The sequence below is a fragment of the Gadus chalcogrammus genome, chromosome 3 (genome assembly GCF_026213295.1).
Source record: "Gadus chalcogrammus isolate NIFS_2021 chromosome 3, NIFS_Gcha_1.0, whole genome shotgun sequence".
Lineage (NCBI taxonomy): Eukaryota > Metazoa > Chordata > Actinopteri > Gadiformes > Gadidae > Gadus > Gadus chalcogrammus.
The window spans coordinates 21,285,313-21,304,257 of record NC_079414.1 but is presented as its reverse complement, the minus strand read 5'-3'; the positions used below and the strand labels follow the sequence as shown (position 1 = coordinate 21,304,257).

At 49.1% G+C, this 18,945-nt stretch overlaps 2 protein-coding genes across 5 annotated transcripts in view; both read left to right on the top strand.

The window, feature by feature from the left end:
* LOC130379692 (spectrin beta chain, non-erythrocytic 1-like) overlaps nt 1–7,168 on the top strand; it is a 33,336-nt gene extending 26,168 nt beyond the window's left edge. For both annotated transcript variants that reach the window (XM_056586683.1, XM_056586684.1), the window contains 11 exons: nt 89–463; nt 927–1,171; nt 1,371–1,509; nt 1,742–1,826; nt 1,970–2,166; nt 2,702–2,796; nt 3,411–3,465; nt 3,552–3,766; nt 4,028–4,201; nt 4,386–4,428; nt 5,663–7,168. In XM_056586683.1, the coding sequence (XP_056442658.1) occupies nt 89–463; nt 927–1,171; nt 1,371–1,509; nt 1,742–1,826; nt 1,970–2,166; nt 2,702–2,796; nt 3,411–3,465; nt 3,552–3,766; nt 4,028–4,201; nt 4,386–4,428; nt 5,663–5,878 (1,839 nt within the window). In that variant the 3' untranslated portion in view covers nt 5,879–7,168. The remainder of the gene's footprint in view (nt 1–88; nt 464–926; nt 1,172–1,370; nt 1,510–1,741; nt 1,827–1,969; nt 2,167–2,701; nt 2,797–3,410; nt 3,466–3,551; nt 3,767–4,027; nt 4,202–4,385; nt 4,429–5,662) is intronic.
* Nucleotides 7,169–8,449: 1,281 nt separating this feature from the next.
* LOC130379041 (echinoderm microtubule-associated protein-like 6) overlaps nt 8,450–18,945 on the top strand; it is a 26,218-nt gene continuing 15,722 nt past the window's right edge. For 2 of the 3 annotated variants that reach the window (XM_056585615.1, XM_056585617.1), the window contains exons 1-20: nt 8,450–8,646; nt 8,903–9,062; nt 9,356–9,454; nt 9,697–9,765; nt 9,885–10,070; nt 10,744–10,879; nt 11,501–11,702; nt 12,195–12,332; nt 12,594–12,856; nt 13,674–13,880; nt 14,697–14,864; nt 15,114–15,220; nt 15,475–15,575; nt 15,702–15,888; nt 16,102–16,207; nt 16,433–16,526; nt 16,700–16,800; nt 17,203–17,408; nt 18,373–18,484; nt 18,627–18,754. In XM_056585615.1, coding sequence (XP_056441590.1) covers nt 8,450–8,646; nt 8,903–9,062; nt 9,356–9,454; nt 9,697–9,765; nt 9,885–10,070; nt 10,744–10,879; nt 11,501–11,702; nt 12,195–12,332; nt 12,594–12,856; nt 13,674–13,880; nt 14,697–14,864; nt 15,114–15,220; nt 15,475–15,575; nt 15,702–15,888; nt 16,102–16,207; nt 16,433–16,526; nt 16,700–16,800; nt 17,203–17,408; nt 18,373–18,484; nt 18,627–18,754 — 2,967 coding nt within the window. Of the gene's footprint in view, nt 8,647–8,902; nt 9,063–9,355; nt 9,455–9,696; nt 9,766–9,884; nt 10,071–10,743; nt 10,880–11,500; nt 11,703–12,194; nt 12,333–12,593; nt 12,857–13,670; nt 13,881–14,696; nt 14,865–15,113; nt 15,221–15,474; nt 15,576–15,701; nt 15,889–16,101; nt 16,208–16,432; nt 16,527–16,699; nt 16,801–17,202; nt 17,409–18,372; nt 18,485–18,626; nt 18,755–18,945 lie in introns of all 3 variants that reach the window. The other variant, XM_056585616.1, reaches the window with a different exon arrangement.

The window sequence follows — 18,945 nt, the reverse complement described above, 5'->3', positions numbered from 1 at the left end:
GCAGCCTAGCATCCTCTGCTGTCCCTGTGTAGTCCCCCAACGGGCTGACTCCATCCTGACCTCTGACCTCCCCCACCCCGCCCTGTAGATGCTGCAGGAGCGTTTCCGGGAGTTCGCCCGGGACACGGGCACGATCGGCCAGGAGCGCGTGGACGCGGTGAACCGGCAGGCGGACGAGCTGATCAACGGCGGGCACGGCGACGCGGCCACGGTGGCGGAGTGGAAGGACGGGCTGAACGAGGCCTGGGCCGACCTGCTGGAGCTCATCGACACGCGCACGCAGATCCTCGCCGCCTCCTTCGAGCTGCACAAGTTCTACCACGACGCCAAGGAGATCCTGGGCCGCATCCTGGACAAGCACAAGAAGCTGCCCGAGGAGCTGGGCCGCGACCAGAACACCGTGGAGACTCTGCAGAGGATGCACAGCACCTTCCAGCACGACATCCAGGCCCTGGGGACGCAGGTACACACACACTGTATACACTATACACATTATATACACAGTATACCTTTATATACATATATATACACAGCACCTTCCAGCACGACATCCAGGCCCTGGGGACGCAGGTACACACACACTGTACACACTATATGCATTATGTATATACGTTATATAAACATTATATACATTATATACATTATCTGCACTATATATACATTATTGACACATTATATACATTATATGCTCTATATTCACATTTTATATGGTATATATAATTTGTATATACATTATAAAGACATTATACACATTATATATACATATATCTTTATACACATATATATATATAAACGGTACATTCCAGCAAGATATCAAGGTTCTGGGAACACGGGTATGTGTCTATAAATATAAATATATAAGAGGGTCCCAGCCTGGGTTCTGATCAATGGCCTCTGACCTCTGACCTCTGACCCATGGCCTGCAGGTGCGCCAGCTGCAAGAGGACGCGGTGCGCCTCCAGTCCGCCTACGCCGGAGACAAGGCTGACGACATCCAGCGGCGCGAGGGGGAGGTGCTAGAGGCCTGGAGCAGCCTATTGGAGGCCTGCGACGGCCGCAGGCTCCGCCTCCTGGACACGGGGGACAAGTTCCGCTTCTTCAGCCTGGTCCGAGACCTCCTGCTGTGGATGGAGGGCGTCATCAGGCTGATCGAGAACCAGGAGAACCCCAAGTAGGTCCACGCTACGCTAACAACATGCTAACACTATGTCAAACCATGCTAACACTATGCGAAACCATGCTAACACTATCATCAGGCTGCTAGAGACTGATAGTTGACTAATGCCATGCTAACACCATGCTAGCACCATGCTAACCCCATGCTAATGTGGTGCCAAAAACATGCTAACTGTGTGTGTGTGTGTGTGTAGGGATGTCTCCTCGGTGGAGCTGCTGATGAACAACCACCAGGGCATCAAGGCGGAGATCGACGCACGTAACGACAGCTTCACCTCCTGCATCGAGCTGGGCAAGGCCCTGCTAGCCCGCAAGCACTACGCCTCCGAGGAGGTAGGGGGCGCCACCTCCCGCACAACCAGGATTGACTCATGTAGACATTCAACTGTATACAAATAGACTCATTATAGATAGATATAGATTGATATATATCGATTTATAGATACTGTAACACTTATTGCATGTTTTTTTGATTGTATACATCTGAATCCTAGATGTATAGATACTGTAACACTGTAATTATGTTTTATTAAGACATTTGTTGTACCTCCTGGTTGGTTCACAGATCAAAGAAAAGTTGCTGCAGTTGACAGACAAGAGGAAGGATATGATTGACAAGTGGGAGGACCGATGGGAATGGTTGAGACTGAGTAAGGCCCACCCACCTTATATTTGTTTTCCCATTATCAACCGATAGAATTTAAGAGTTTGATTGAAATGAACAGGCTGACTCAAGCTCCTCTTGTCCAACCTCCTCCTCTCCTCCCCTCCCTCCCTCCCTCCCCTCTCTCAGTTCTGGAGGTGCACCAGTTCTCGCGGGACGCAGGTGTGGCGGAGGCCTGGCTGCTGGGCCAGGAGCCCTACCTGTCGGGCCGGGAGGTGGGCCAGAGTGTGGACGAGGTGGAGAAGCTCATCAAGAGGCACGAGGCCTTCGAGAAGTCGGCCGCCACCTGGGAGGAGCGCTTCTCCGCCCTCGAGAGGCTGACCACGGTAGGTGGAGCAGGAGGAGCACTAGATGGAGGCTGACTATGGGAGGAGGAGCAGGAGGAGTAGGATGAGCACTAGATAGAGGCCGACTACGGTAGGAAGAGGAGCAATAGATAGAATGTGACTAAGTTAAGTGGAGCAGAAGAAGGAGGTCAAGATGGAGACTGACTACGGTAGGAGGAGCAGGAGGCGGTCTAAACAGAGACTGACTACAGCAGGAGCAGCGGGAGGAGAAGGACTAGATAGAGACTGACTGAGTTAGGAGGATGAGGAGGACTAGAGAGAGAGAGACTACGGTAGGAGGATCAGGAGGAGGACTAGATGGAGACTAACTACGGTCGGAGAAGGAGGAGGAGGAGGAGCACTAGACAGAGACTGACAAAGATAGGAGGGTCAGAAGGAGGAGGTTTATATAGAGACTGACCACGGTAGGAGGAGGAGAAGGAGGACGACGACTAGATAGACTGACCGGTAGGAGGATCAGGAGACAGAGCTAGGCGTGGGGAAGATTCTGATTGTGTTGGTTCTGTACATGTAGATGGAGTTGTTGGAAGTAAGGAGACTGCAGGAGGAAGAGGAGAGGCTGAGGAGACCCCCTACTCCAGAGCCTGTCGTGGAAGAACCACTACAGAGGTGGGTCACCTGGAGCAACATGTTACACTGCACCTGTTACACTACACATGTATTAACATGTTAGGCCATGTTCACATCTAGCGTTTTTTTAAATCTGCCAGCGCTTGTTTTACATTATATTCCTATGGAGCAGAGCGTTTCTGGAAAACGTCACGGCTGTTTTTTTAAACGCCTCTCCCAGCGTTTTCTTCTGCCATACGGAGCGTTGAAAAAAGTTCAACTTTTAGGAAGAAAACAGCCGACGTCAGGCGTCTTTTTTGACAACTGACCAATCACAAGCGGAACATTGACACTTCGTCAGGAAGGAAACTCAACTGTCAAAACAGGAAACAATGGCGGACAAATCACAGTGCCGGTGGAGCGATGAATTGGCTTAATTACAGAACAAGTCAATATCTACGACATGTCTAATGTCGTAATAAAAACGCTCTTGGCGATTTTTGGACAAAAAACGCTGCCAGCTTCTTCTTCTTTTTTTAAAGCCGTCCGCTCAACTTTTCACTATTGCAAAAAATGCTAAATGTGAACACGGCCTTACATGTTGGTACAACACGCGTGTCACCCTACATCTGACACAGGCTTTAACGTGTCCCTCCCCCTCTTTTCCCCCCCAGGGAAGGGGAGCAGATCTCCCAGAACGGAATGCCCTCTGACCAGGAGTCGCCCAGGGTGAGTAACCTGATCTAGAACGACCTCGAATGTAACCTAGTTACCATTGTTACCCTGCTCATATTTCTGTGTCTCTCTCTCTCTAGGATGCCGTGGATGCTGGTAGTCTGGTGAACGGAGTGGCCGAGAGGAGTTCCAAAGAGCCTAGCCCAACGCCCTCCCCCACCTCCGGGAGGAGACCTAAAGGCAGCCAATCATCTACTTTGCCCTCCAGGAACCAGGAGGCCTCAACCAATCAAATGGAAGGATTCCTACATCGCAAGCATGAATGGGAGGCGCCAAACAAGAAGGCCTCCAACAGGTACACTAGCAACACCTAGCAGCTAAGCTAACAACACCTAGCAGCTAAGCTAACAACACCTAGCCGCTAGGTTAACAACACCTAGCAAATAAGCGAACAGATAATATGGCGAAATATAAAATACAATATAGCCAGGCTAATATTATCTGGCTTCTCTACTAACCTATTATTCAGGCTAAACCAGCAACACGTCTGCTCACGGTCTCTGCATTGTTTGTTAACCTTGCAGCTAGGCTAACAGGCATTTTCCTATCTCTGCAGGTCCTGGCATAACGTGTACTGCGTGATCAACGGTCAGGAGCTGGCGTTCTATAAAGACAGCAAGATGGCTGCCCAGGGCGCGTCCTACCACAACCAGGTGCCAGTTAGCCTGCAAGAGGCTGTCTGCGACATCGCCTCCGAATACAAGAAGAAGAAACACGTCTTCAAACTTCGGTAACACAGACGATATATAGTTAGATGGATGGATGGATGGATGGATTTTTACAGTATAGATATATATTCAGATAACTATATCATATACAGTATATTGGTTAATGTGGATATGTTCATACGGACGCAGGAGAAGCTTATTGGTTCATTTTAAGTTAATTGATGTTTGTTTCTAACCCTGTTTCAGACTCACTGATGGAAATGAATATCTCTTCCAAGCCAAAGACGAAGTAAGTCTCATTCCACTGTGATAGTAACTCACATTCTACCGTAATATTTGGTTCACTTTCTACTGTGATATTTACTCATATTCTACTGTGATATTTACTCGCCTTCTACTGTGATATTAACTCACCTTATACTTTGATATTAATTCACCTTCTACCGTGATATTTACTCTGGATATAGGTCTATTAAGACCCATATATTTACCTATTGGGTTAATGTGGATGTAACTTACAGGAGGAGATGATCCATAATGAGCACTAGTTAATCTGGTTAATGTAACCCGCAGGAGATGATCCATAATGAGCACTAGTTAATCTGGTTAATGTAACCCTACAGGAGATGTTCCATAATGAGTACGGTATTACTTATTCTGGTTAATGTAACCGGCAGGAGGACATGATCCATAATGAGCACTAGTTAATCTGGTTAATGTTACCCGCAGGAGATGATCCATAATGAGCAATAGTTAATCTGGTTAATGTACCCTACAGGAGGAGATGACGCATAATGGTTACTAGTTATTCTGGTTAATGTAACCCGCAGGAGAATATCCATAATGAGCACTAGTTAATCTGGTTAATGTAACCCGCAGGAGATGATCCATAATGAGCACTAATTAATCTGGTTAATGTAACCCTTTACAGGAGGAGATGGTCCATAATGAGCACTAGTTAATCTGGTTGATGTAACCCTTTACAGGAGGAGATGATCGATAATGAGCACTAGTTAATCTGGTTGATGTAACTCTTTACAGGAGATGATCCATAATGAGCACTAGTTAATATGGTTGATGTAACCCTTTACAGGAGATGATCCATAATGAGCACTAGTTAATCTGGTTGATGTTACCCTTTACAGGAGGAGATGATCCATAATGAGCACTAGTTAATCTGGTTTATGTAACCCTTTACAGGAGATGATCCATAATGAGCACTAGTTAATCTGGTTGATGTAACCCTTTACAGGAGATGATCCATAATGAGCACTAGTTAATCTGGTTAATGTAACCCTTTACAGGAGGAGATGGTCCATAATGGGCACTAGTTAATCTGGTTGATGTAACCCTTTACAGGAGGAGATGGTCCATAATGAGCACTAGTTAATCTGGTTGATGTAACCCTTTACAGGAGGAGATGATCCATAATGAGCACTAGTTAATCTGGTTGATGTAACCCTTTACAGGAGGAGATGATCCATAATGAGCACTAGTTAATCTGGTTGTATAACCCTTTACAGGAGGAGATGAGCTCATGGATCCAGGCCATAATGACTGCGGGGTCAGCAGCGCACTCCGAGGCGCCCAGCAGTACCCAGAGCACCCCCGTCTCTGTCCGGGCGCACACCCTGCCCGCCTCCGTCACCATGACGACCGAGTCCAGTCCGGGGAAGCGTGAGAAGGACAAGGAGAAGGACAAGGAGAAGAGATTCAGTCTGTTCAGCAAGAAGAAGTAGTAGACTCCTGTTGCTGTCCTACCGCTCTGCCCCTCTACGTTCTCCACGTTCTTTGTCCTCTACGTTCTCTGCCTTCGACGTTCTCTACGTTCTCTGCCTTCTACGTACTCTGTCCTCTACGTTCTCTATATTCTGTCTCTATCCTCTACACTCTCTGTCCTCTACGTGCTCTGTCCTCTACACTATCCTCTACACTCTCTGTCTCTCTACGTTCTGTATGTTCTCTACGTTCTCTTCCTTTTCCTTTGGTTCCACCCCCTCTTCCTCTCTGCTGGGTGCTTTGTAGTGTAGGTAGGGGTCTCTGTGGGGGGTCTGATGGAACAGGTCTGGATGGTTAGGGGACTCTGTAGGGGTTCTTGTGGACCAGGTCTGGGTGGCTAGGGGTCTCTGTAGGGGTCTGGTTAGCCAGGTCTTCAGGACAGACTCCTGTTGGATGAGTTGTTGTGGGACCTTTTTTCTACCTTCTGATTTCACTGCAGTTTTATATTCCTTATTATATTTCATCTTCACCAGGAAGTCACAATATAAAGATGTTTTGTGTTTTTTTTATATATTCTATAATTTGTTGTAAGACACATTCCGCTCCTCCTGAAGGAAACTGGACCCATAGTGAGATTTGATAGGTTGTCTGCACTCAACAGCCACCCCTGATTGGTTGATATGAACAGCCAATAGCGTGAAGGGAAGGGGTGATACTGGAAGGATGATTTAAGCTGATTTCCCTGCATGCTAAGCTAGGCTTAAGTAGCTCAAACTACACAAACTAAATGAAGGATGTTTCTCTAACTCTCCCTGTCTAGACCAGGAAGGAAAGTCTCATTTGCTACATTTGATTTTTACCTCCACACTTAATTTTTACGTTGGTAATGTTTCATATTGTAGTACAGATTGTAAAAGCAAGCGCTGTATAATAATAGACATTGAAGGATGGATGTTCGACGGGAGACCGATAACTGCATCCTCCCACTGCTTGCTTGAAGCCTGGCGTGATGGGGTGTTTTCTGCTCTGTATATCTACATAGTGCTGTCCTGCTCTAGTGTACTGAACCATACTGACATCTTAACTGCACAATCAACACCACTCCATAGGAATGAAGAAAACTGCAACGTCTTGGTATTTTTGAGCCAAATATATTCAGAAGTTAAAGCTAGCTTCCTCATGTATTAAATTGCACCTGTAGACTTTGACTATCTATCTATCTATCTACTATCTATCACCACCTCTATCTCATTTAAATATGTGCGATGTCATTAAAAGCTTTGAAACGTTTATACTGTGTTGTGTGTGTCTGTTAGTAGTGGGAAATAAGATATGAAACCATTTGGGACAATTCACACACAAAACACATGATTTATTTAAATTCCTTCATTAATTAATATAACCTATTCATGAGGCAAGAGTCAAGACTCTATGGCTGTAGTAATCAATACAACACAACACACAACATTAGGTAAAGAAACATCCCAGCGGGGACTTTTAGCCCTGCTAAAGGACGTTAATCTCCAGTTCTAGGGTGGATATTTGACGTAATATAAAACACTCACACTCAGTATCCTTAATATTGTCGTTTTTATCTCTTATCTGAAGACGTTTCCAGTTCGCTGTCTTTCAGTTGTATCAAGCTAGCTGTGTGTTTCAGCACCATGGAGAGCATACGCCTCCGGGAGGTGTAGTTCTTTATGAACTCAATTTCATACAATCCCATGGTCTCAAAATGAGAAAAAACGTACAAATCCCAGCATGCATTGCAATCGCGGCGTTAACAACGAAGGCTACGTAGCGCAGGGAGCGAAGTGGATCCGGGATTCTGGAAGAGTTTACGCTCCGACCAGACGAGCAGCTTGACAGGAGGATATTATCCGGGAGGAGAAACGGACGTTAAATCTTTTCTCTCCTTTTTTACCATTTATCTCCTACCATCTCCCTTCTTTCTTGACGTCTGTGAACCTTATTTGCTCTTATCGCCTATTTTGCGTCCTTCGCCGCCCATTACAATTTAACAGAATGAGCCCAAAATACGCCCGGAGTTTGGTTTTTGGATGCAGATTGACATAGATACAGAATACATCAATACAGAGATATAGAGATGCAGAGATAGATCGGCGTTGGAGTCTCCCGTTTTCACCTGTAATGCTGGAAGTAAATCAACGACTTGATGATCGACGACAATGAGGACATCAGAGATCTTGTTGTCAGCTATCTCAGCGAAGCCCTGTAGTCCATGAAGGACTAACGCTCGACCATCTGGGATTAAAATGTGCCGTTTGAAAAGCCGAGTGCTATTCGGAACCTAAACCCAGCCCTATTCACATGAACTAGTCTTGGTACATTACCAATACTGAAAAACCAAAGCCAGATTTACCTCGGCCTGGTCGCCTGTTGGATGACAACATGAACACTGATTGCTAGTGAGCTCTGATAGACCGCAGCAGTCAGTCTGTGGTCCACATGAGCCGCTTTGCTCCCTGGGTTTTGTGTTGTGGAGGTGGTGGTCCCTCTGCTCTCTGGGTGGTGTGTTGTGGAGGTGGTGGTGGTGACTGCTAGGTGGGTTTTGGTGGGTGGTCGTCGCTATGAGCGACAAGACGGCCCCGCGGTGCCAGTTGAGGCTGGAGTGGGTGCACGGGTACCGTGGACACCAGTGCCGAAACAACCTGTATTACACGGCGGGGAAGGAGCTCGTGTACTTCGTTGCCGGGGTGGGCGTGGTCTACAACAGCCGTGAGCACACGCAGAAGTTCTACCTTGGTCACAACGATGACATCATCAGGTGAGTCTCACTACAAGGGACCAGCCGGTCTCGTGCTCTGGAGAGGTTACTCGGGACTGGGTTGTTTTATGTTGGGGTCAGATTTAATTGTAATGTGAGTGATTGTGTGTGTGTGTCTGTCTCTGTCTCTGTCTCTGTGTGTGTGTGTGTGTGTGTGTGTGTGTGTGTGTGTGTGTGTGTGTGTGTGTGTGTGTCTGTGTCTGTGTCTGTGTCTGTGTGTGTGTGTGTGTGTGTGTGTGTGTGTGTGTGTGTCCAGTCTCGCCATCCATCCAGACAAGGTGCAGGTGGCCACAGGCCAGGTGGGGAAGGACCCCTACATCTGCATCTGGGACAGCTACTCCATGCAGACCGTTTCCATCCTGCGTGACGTTCACACGCACGGCGTGGCGGGCCTCGCCTTCGACTCCGACGGACAGGTCTGTCACATGACTGCCAGGCCTGGCCACAGCCCACTGTGTACCCGTGAGACCACCGGTTGTCATGGTTTTGTGAATGGATGCCTACAAGTGTGTGCTGTGTTCGCAGTGCGTCTTTGGAATGATGTCTGTAATGATCTGGTTTGTGTTTGGTCAGCGTGTGTTGGTCTGGTTTCTGATTGGTCAGCGTGTGTTAGTCTGGTTTCTGATTGGTCAGAGTGTGTTGGTTTGGTTTGTGATTGGTCAGTGTGATGGTCTGGTTTCTGATTGGTCAGTGTTCTGTGTGTGTGCAGCGGCTGGCGTCGGTGGGTCTGGATGCCAAAAACACGCTGTGTGTCTGGGACTGGAGAAGAGGAAGGGTCCTGGCCACCGCCACCGGGCACTCGGACCGGGTAACCACCTCCACTACTGCCTGACTCATGAGTCGTTAGGAAATGCCTTGCCGAAACGTTCTGGAGTTCGTCCTGAGTGTACTCACCTGTTCTAACGGGTTATATGTGGTTATAGTAGTTTTAACTGGTTTTAACGGTTCAAACTGGTTCTAAATGGTTCTTACTTGTTTTACTGGTTCTAATTGGTTTTGACGATTTTAACTGGTGTGAACTGGTTCTGTGTGTTGGGTTCTGTGTGGCAGATTTTCGATATCTCCTGGGATCCCTACCAGACCAGCAGACTGGTCACCTGTGGAGTGAAACATATCAAGGTTAGTGCCGACCACGCCCCCCCAACACACAGGAAGTCCTGACTCCGGGTGCAGTTCTCTGTTGTTCTGGATCCTGTGTGGGTCAAGTCCTGACTCTGGCTGCTGGTCCCTCCCTGTAGTTCTGGACCCTGTGTGGGAACGCTCTGACGCCCAAGCGGGGGATGTTTGGGAAGACCGGAGACCTGCAGACCATCCTGTGTCTGGCCACGGCCAAGGACGAGCTCACCTTCTCCGGAGCGCTGAACGGAGACGTGTACGTGTGGAAGGGCCTCAACCTGACGCGCACCGTCCAGGCTGCTCACGGGGTACTTATATACACACATATACCATCAATATTATACATACATATGTATATATATATAAATATAAATATATACACATATATACACAGAAATATATAAACATATATGCATATATAAACAGAAATATATATACATATATACACGCATACATATTGTGGCACCCCGGCACGGTGAGCGAACCACCAGCTCCCGAAACGGGACACAACTTCGCTGGACAAAAGCCAAAAAGGCATGTTTAATCCGAAATCAAACAAAGTCTAATACTGAAAATAATACAACAACGAAAAAACCTGGGAGGAATCGACGGTCCTATCCCCCCCGGTGGGTGGAATCCCGTCACCCACGAGGACCGGTCTCTCCGTACAGGAGCTCCAGGGCTGGGAGAGCCCCGAATGAGTGGAGAAGCAGGCTATTTAAGCCCTGCTTCTCAAACTGTTCTTCAGGTGCTCTGCAGGTCCTTAATTGGCCGGGGCCGGGTTGCCACAGTATATATAAACATGTATACACACATAAATATATAAACATACAGCCTGCATACACAGCATTGATAGTGTAGCTTCCAGGAGTATATGGAAACATTTCAACGTGCGTTTGTGTGTGCGTGCCTGTGTGTGTGTGTTTGTGTGTGCTATCTGTGCGTGCGTGCGTGCGTGCGTGCGTGCGTGCGTGTGTGTAGGCAGGGATCTTCAGCATGCATGTGTGTGAGGAGGGCTTTGCTACAGGAGGGAGAGACGGGTGTGTCCGACTCTGGGACCTGGACTTCAAACCCATCACCAAGATCGACCTGAGGGAGGCTGAGCAGGGCTATAAAGGTATATAAGATCATATATATATCATATATAACATTTCATGTATAATATATATCTATCATCACCAATCACAATCGCCATCACCAATGTAGAACTGAGGCAGGCTGAGCAGGGCTATAAAGGTATATACGATCATATATCTATCACAGTATATCATATATTACATGTGTATTGTGAAATATAATACATATATAAAGCCATCGGCAAGATAGTGAGCAGGGCTTCAAAGTTATATAGGATCATATCCGTCTCTGTTTCGGTCTCTACTGTTAGCTCTATTGTTGTACCGTTGACTTCAGTGCTCTATTGCTAGCTTTAGCTTTACTGTTAGCTTTAGTGCTGTCTCTACTGTTAACTTGAGTTGTGCTGTTTGCCCCAGTGCTAGCACTACTGTTTTCTCCAATGTTGTACTATGAGCTCCAGTTCCAGCTCTACTGTGGGCTCCAGTGTTGTACTGTTTGCTCCAGTGCTAGCTCTACTGTTAGCTCCAGTGTTGTTCTGTGAGCTCCAGTTCCAGCTCTACTGTGGGCTCCAGTGTTGTACTGTTTGCTCCAGTGCTAGCTCTACTGTTAGCTCCAGTGTTGTTCTGTGAGCTCCAGTGCTATCTGGCCAATGCGTCCGCAGGTCTGTCCATCCGCAGCGTGTGCTGGCGGGCGGACCGGGTGCTGGCGGGGACCCAGGACAGTGAGATCTTTGAGGTGATGGTGCGGGAGCGGGACAAGCCAGTCTTGCTGATGCAGGGACACAGTGACGGGGAGCTCTGGGCGCTTGACCTCCACCCCAAACAGGCGGTGGCAGTGACGGGCAGTGATGACCGCTCGGTCCGGTAGGAAGACACTCTGCCCTGTATCACAGCTACACCCTACCCTGTATCACAGCTACACCCTACCCTGTATCACAGCTACACTCCGTCCTGTATCACAGCTACACTCCGTCCGGTATCACAGCTACACTCTGTCCTGTATCACAGCTACACTCTGTCCTGTATCACAGCTACACTCTGTCCTGTATCACAGCTACACTCTGTCCTGTATCACAGCTACACTCTGTCCTGTATCACAGCTACACTCTGCCCTGTATCACAGCTACACCCTGTCCTGTATCACAGCTAAACTCTGCCCTGTATCACAGCTACACCCTGTCCTGTATCACAGCTACACTCTGCCCTGTATCACAGCTACACTCTGCCCTGTATCACAGCTACACCCGGTGTAGGGGTGGCCAGGTTTAGAGGTCAGGAGGTCAGGGGTAGAGGTCAGGAGGTCAGGGGTAGAGGTCGGGTGCAGGGCTAGGGGTCTCACCATGCTTCTCCCTGCAGACTTTGGAGTCTGTCGGACCACACGCTGCTCGCTCGCTGCAACATGGAGGAGGCGGTCCGCAGCGTGGCCTTCAACAACGACGGCTCCCAGCTGGCCCTCGGCATGAAGGACGGCTCCTTCACCGTCCTACGGGTCCGGTAAGACCAGAACCACGAGAACCCAGCCTTATCAGAACCAATAGAACCCAGCCATAAGCCAACAGAACCAGGAGAACCCAGCCTTGAGCTATCAGAACCCAGAGAACCCAGCCTTGAGCTAACAGAACCACATAATTCTACACATTATACTATGATTATGGTGCACCTACGAGTCTGGTCAGAAACCACCTCCAGCTGGATGTGAGCTGTCCCACTGCGTCTCCAAGGAAAATGACTCCGGTTGACCCCTGACCCCTGCAGGGACATGACAGAGGTGGTGCACATCAAGGACCGGAAGGAGGCCATCCACGAGCTGAAGTTCTCCCCGGACGGCTCCTACCTGGCGGTGGGCTCCAACGACGGCCCCGTGGACCTGTACGCCGTGGGCCAGCGCTACAAGAAGGTGGGCGAGTGCAGCCGCTCCTCCTCCTTCATCACCCACCTGGACTGGTCCGTGGACAGCCGCTTCCTGCAGTCCAACGACGGCGCCGGCGAGCGCCTCTTCTACCGCATGCCAGGTAACCGTGGCAACCGCCCTCCGTGACAGGGGGGGGAGCTGTGGTGGTGCCGCATGGTGCCGGGGTTACCGTGGTAACCGGCCTCCAGGCCAGGGGAACTGTTGTTCTGCCATGCCAGGTGAAAATGTATCTGTCTAAATGTATGTTTTAATATATATGACCTGGTTTAGGACTCTGTGGTTGGATCTGGTTTAGGACCTGGTTTAGGACCCTGGGTCTTTTGATCTGGTTTAGGACCTGGTTTAGGACCTGGTGTGGTTTGATCTGGTTTAGGACCTGGTGTGGTTTGATCTGGTTTAGGACCTGGTGTGGTTTGATCTGGTTTAGGACGTGGTTTAGGACCCGGTGTGGTTTGATCTGTTTTAGGACCTGGTTTAGGACTCTATGGTTGGATCTGGTTTAGGACCTGGTTTAGGACCCGGTGCTGTTGGATCTGGTTTAGGACCTGGTTTGGGACCCGGTGTGGTTTGATCTGGTTTAGGACCCCGTGTGGTCTAATCGGGTTTAAGAACTGGTTTAGGAATTGGTGTAGTACATGGTTTAGGACCCTGTGTTGTCTGACCAGGTCTAGGACCTGGTTAAGGTGTTGGTTCAGGACATGGTTTATGACCCTGTGTGGTCTGACCAGGTTTAAGACCTGTTTGGGTGTTGGTTCAGGACCTGGTTTATGACCCTGTATGGTCTGAACAGGTTCAAGACCTGTTTGGGTGTTGGTTCAGGACCTGGTTTATGACCCAGTGTGGTCTGAACAGGTTTAAGACCTGTTTTGGTGTTGGTTCAGGACCTGGTTCATGACCCTGTGTGGTTTAATGTCTCCCAGCAGGGAAGCTGCTCACCAAGGAGGAGGCCAAAGGGATCCACTGGATGACCTGGACCGGGGTGATAGGAGCAGAGGTCAACGGGATCTGGCCCAAATACTCCAGCTCTAGTGAGGTCAACTCTGTGGACGCTAACTTCAGCAGCGCTGTGCTGGTTACCGGGGACGACCTGGGGCTGGTCAAACTGTTCCGCTTCCCTTGCCTCAAGAAAGGTCAGACACCGTATGATAATGAGCCCTATGATAACAAGCTTTCTAATAATAACCTTTGATAGTAACGCGCTGAATTATAATAACTGTGAATATAATGAGCTGAATGATAACTATGATAGTAATGAACTAATGATAATAACAATGATAATGAGCTAATGTTATTGATTAACATTAACTGAGCTGGATGATAATTATGAACTGGATGATAATAACTGATAATGAGCTCATGTTAATACTTATGATGATAATGAGCTGCAAGACAGTTATGTTGATGAGCTGAATGATAATAACCATGATGATCATGAGCTAAAGATATTAACTATGTTGATAATGAGCTGGATGATAATAACTATGATATTGAGCTCATGTGAATACTTATGTTGATAATGAGCTGCATGATAAATATGTTGATGAGCTGAATGATAATAACCATGATGATTATGAACTGGATGATAGTAACTATGATGATAATGAACTGGATGATAATAACTGTGATGATTATGAGCTAAAGATAGTAACTATGACGATAATGAACTGGATGATAATAACTATGTTGATAATGAGCTGGATGATAATAACTATGATGATTATGAGCTAAAGATAGTAACTATGATGATAATGAACTGGATGATAATAACTATGATGATTATGAGCTAAAGACAGTAACTATGATGATAATGAACTGGATGATAATAACTATGATGATTATGAGCTAAAGATAGTAACTATGATGATAATGAACTGGATGATAATATCCATGACGATAATGATCCTGTGATAACAACGCTGAGATATAACGAGCTGAGACGTCCCCAGCTGCTAAGTTCAAGAAGTACATCGGCCACTCGGCCCACGTGACCAACGTGCGGTGGTCCAGCGACCTGCAGTGGGTGGTGAGCACCGGCGGGGCGGACCACGCCGTGTTCCAGTGGCGCTTCCTCCCCGAGGGGGTGATGAACGGGGTGCTGGAGCCCCTGCTGCAGGGTACGCGCACGCACACACGCACGCACACACGCACACACACGCATCTGCACACAACGCAAGCATCGACCCACAGACACACATGCGTACAAATACAAACAAACGCGCGCAAACATACACAAATGAACGCACACGCACACACGTGTGCGTGTGCGTTCATTGGTGTATGTGTGTGCGTGTTTGTTTGCGTTTGTAGCATACGCACGTACGTAAAGGTGTTGTAGCTGCGGTCCGTGTCTGTTGCGTCCCCAGAGGGATACGCCGACTCCAACAGCGGAGAGTCGGACTCTGACGTCTCCGACGTTCCAGAGCTAGACTCGGACATCGAACAGGAAGCTCAGACCAACTACGATCGCCAGGTAACCATGGATACCATTGGACGGCCAGCTGCGACTGGGGCTAACACGCCAGGCCTGGAACCAGACACCTCCACCTACACAACCTTCATCCTTCACCCCCCCCCCCCCCCCCCCTCCCTTCTCTGCCTCCTCCTCCAACCTCACTCCAGCTCCTCCTCCTCTACTCCTCATCCTATCCCCTCCTCCACCTCCATTTCTACCTCCACCTCCAGCTCTCCCTCCACCTTAAAACAGCTCTCTTCCTGTCTCTCTAGGTGTACAAGGAAGATCTCCCTCAGCTCCGGAAGAAGCTGATTGGCTCCCTGAAGCGGCAGAAAGCTCCGGAGGCGGGGCTACGGCTGCAGTTCGTACACGGGTAACGGCATGGCAACCATACTCTCCGTCTCTCCCTCTGTCTCCCTCTCTCTGGCCGGGTGGCTGGGCCTGTGTGATGGTTGTGGTTCTGCTGTGACTGATGGTTCTTGGGGTTGTGCTGGTGCAGGTATCGGGGCTGTGACTGCAGGAACAACCTGTGGTACAGCCAGGGTGGGGAGGTGGTGTACCACGTGGCCGCGGTGGGCGTGGTCTACAACCGCCAGCTGCACAGCCAGCGCTTCTACCTGGCGCACGATGATGACATCATCAGTCTCACCGTGCACCCCCTCAAAGACTACGCTGCTACAGGACAGGTACGCACACACACACACACACACACACACACACACACACACACACACACACACACACACACACACACACACACACACACACACACACACACACACACACACACACACACACACACACACACATACAATCACACACACAATCACAGCACTAGTGTGTCCAAGTGTTTCTAAGGTACATGTGTACATGTGTTTGTGTATATTTGTGTGTGTCAGGTGGGACGGGACCCAGCCATCCATGTGTGGGACATCCAGACTCTGAAGTGTCTCTCTCTACTGAAGGGACATCACAGCAGAGGAGTGTGTGCCCTAGAGTTCACAGGTACACACGCTCACACACACACAGACACAGACACACACACACACACACACACACACACACACACACACACACACACACACACACACACACACACACACACACACACACACACACACACACACACACACACACACACACACACTGAATCCTGTCTGTGTGGAGACAACTTCAAATCTATGTACTGACTACTTCCTGTCTATGTAACGACCACTTCCCACTGGTCAGTGGATGGGAAGACTTTGGTGTCAGTGGGCATCGATGAAGACCACTCCATCGTGGTCTGGGACTGGAAGAAAGGAGAACGTTTGGCCAAAGCCAGGTACAATGCCCATACATTTAGGACTCCCCAACCTCTAGACTAGGACAGTAGTTAAGGCTGTGTAAAGTGTAGATGTAGTAGTAACAGCAGAATGTAGATATAGTAGTAACAGATGAAGCAGTAACAACAGTGTAGATGTAGTAATGAGGTGGTAACGAGGCTCTTGTCTGCAGGGGACACAAGGACAAGATCTTTGTTGTGAAGAGCAACCCGTTCCGCATGGATAAACTCCTCACTGTGGGCATGAAGCACATCAAGTTCTGGCAGCACTCAGGTAGCCCTCCTCCACCACCCCAACCTCCTCCACCACCCCAACCTCCTCCACCACCACCCAAACCTCCCTTACCGCCCCAACCTCCTCCACCTCACCTCCTCCACCTCACCTCCTCCACCTCACCTCCTCCACCTCACCTCCTCCACCTCACCTCCTCCACCTCACCTCCTCCACCTCACCTCCTCCACCTCCCCTATCTCAACTCCTCCACCTCCCCTCTCTCATCTCCTCTACCTCCTCCACCTCCCCTCTTTACATCTTGTGCACCTCCCCTCCTCCACCTCCCCTCCTCCACCTCCCCTCTCTCAACTCCTCGTCCTCACCTCCTCCTGTGTGCGTGCGTGTGTGTGTGTGTGTGTGTGTGTGTGTGCGCGTGTGCGTGCGTGCGTGCGTGTCTCTCAGGGGGGGGTCTGACGTTCCGCCGGGGCATCCTGGGGAGCCAGGGCGGGAAGCAGGAGACGATGATGTCGGCGTGCTACGGGCGCTCGGAGGACCTGGTGTTCTCGGGCGCCACCAGCGGGGACGTGTACATCTGGCGCGACACCAGCCTGGTGAAGACCATCAAGGCCCACGACGGACCCGTCTTCGCCATGTGCTCCCTGGACAAGGTACCCGTCTCCACGGTGACCAGCGTCACTGTAGCTCACCCGGGTCTCCACGGTGACCAGCATCACTCTAGGTCAGGGATGGGGAACTTTCATGATAAAGAGGGCAACAATTCTTCATCATCACCATCAGAGGGCCATGTGACTGTACACTTCAACTAGACGTAAACTGAGAGAAGCTACACATTTTTTGAATTTGTTGGATATGATTTCCTGTATTCTGGTGCATTTTGGGGAGGGCCACTACCTACAAAATCTTCCAGATTCATAACCTATGTATGGTATGTTGATTGAACCAACATACATTCATTTCATGTTTTCCATGCTCAAACAGCCACATGATTGGTTAGTAGTTTGATCAGTGCAAAGGGCTCACATACATCATCATCATTCAATGATGTCACAAATCTGAAAAACAGTGGCCCAACATTAAGTGCAACAACTCAATGAACTCAAACCCAACAAGCATGATATTCACTTCAAGGCAGTTGTAGTAGTTAAGTGGCGACTTAAGTGGAAATCTTTCATGACTGATATCGTCTCTAAGCAAACTAGACACATGGGTTTGCTTTTGAATTCTATGAACAGATACTCTGCTTTTCTTCTTTCTTAACCAAGTTTTCTGTAACTCGATTCTTATTTTATTTAATTTTTTATTAAATAAAAATTATGTGCGGGCCTGACTGAGTGAGGATGCACGCCGCCAGTTGCCCATCCCTGCTGTAGGTCTACCGGGTATCCATGGTGACCAGCATCACTTTAGCTCAGCCGGGTCTCCAAAGTGACCAGCATTACTCTAGGTCAACCCGGTCTCCATGGTGACCAGCATCACTGTATCTAACCCCGGTCTCCACAGTGACCGGAATCATTGTATCTCACCCTGATCTCCACGGTGACCAGCATTACTGTAGCTCACCGCAGTCTCCATGGCGACAAGCATCATGGTTGTGATCACGGCTGTGTGCAGGGCTTCGTGACCGGGGGTCGCGACGGGGTCGTGGAGCTGTGGGACGACATGTTCGACAGATGTCTGAAGAGCTACGCCATCAAGAGGGCGGCCCTGTCGCCTGCCTCTAAAGGTAGGCCTAAAACACACACACACACACACACACACACACACACACACACACACACACACACACACACACACACACACACACACACACACACAGTGTGTGGTAGGAGGATGACATGTGATTAATATGTGTGTGTGTGGGGTAGGCCTGCTGCTGGAGGACAACCCGTCCATCAGAGCTATCTCTCTGGGCCACGGACACATCCTGGTGGGCACCAAAAACGGAGAGATCCTGGAGATAGACAAGAGTGGACCCATGACCCTACTGGTTCAGGTAGGCCCATGACCCTACTGGTTCAGGTAGGCCCATGACCCTACTGGTTCAGGTAGGCCCATTACCCTACTGGTTCAGGTAGCCCCATGACCCTACTGGTTCAGGTAGCCCCATGACCCTACTGGTTCAGGTAGGCCCATTACCCTACTGGTTCAGGTAGGCCCATGACCCTACTGGTTCAGGTAGGCCCA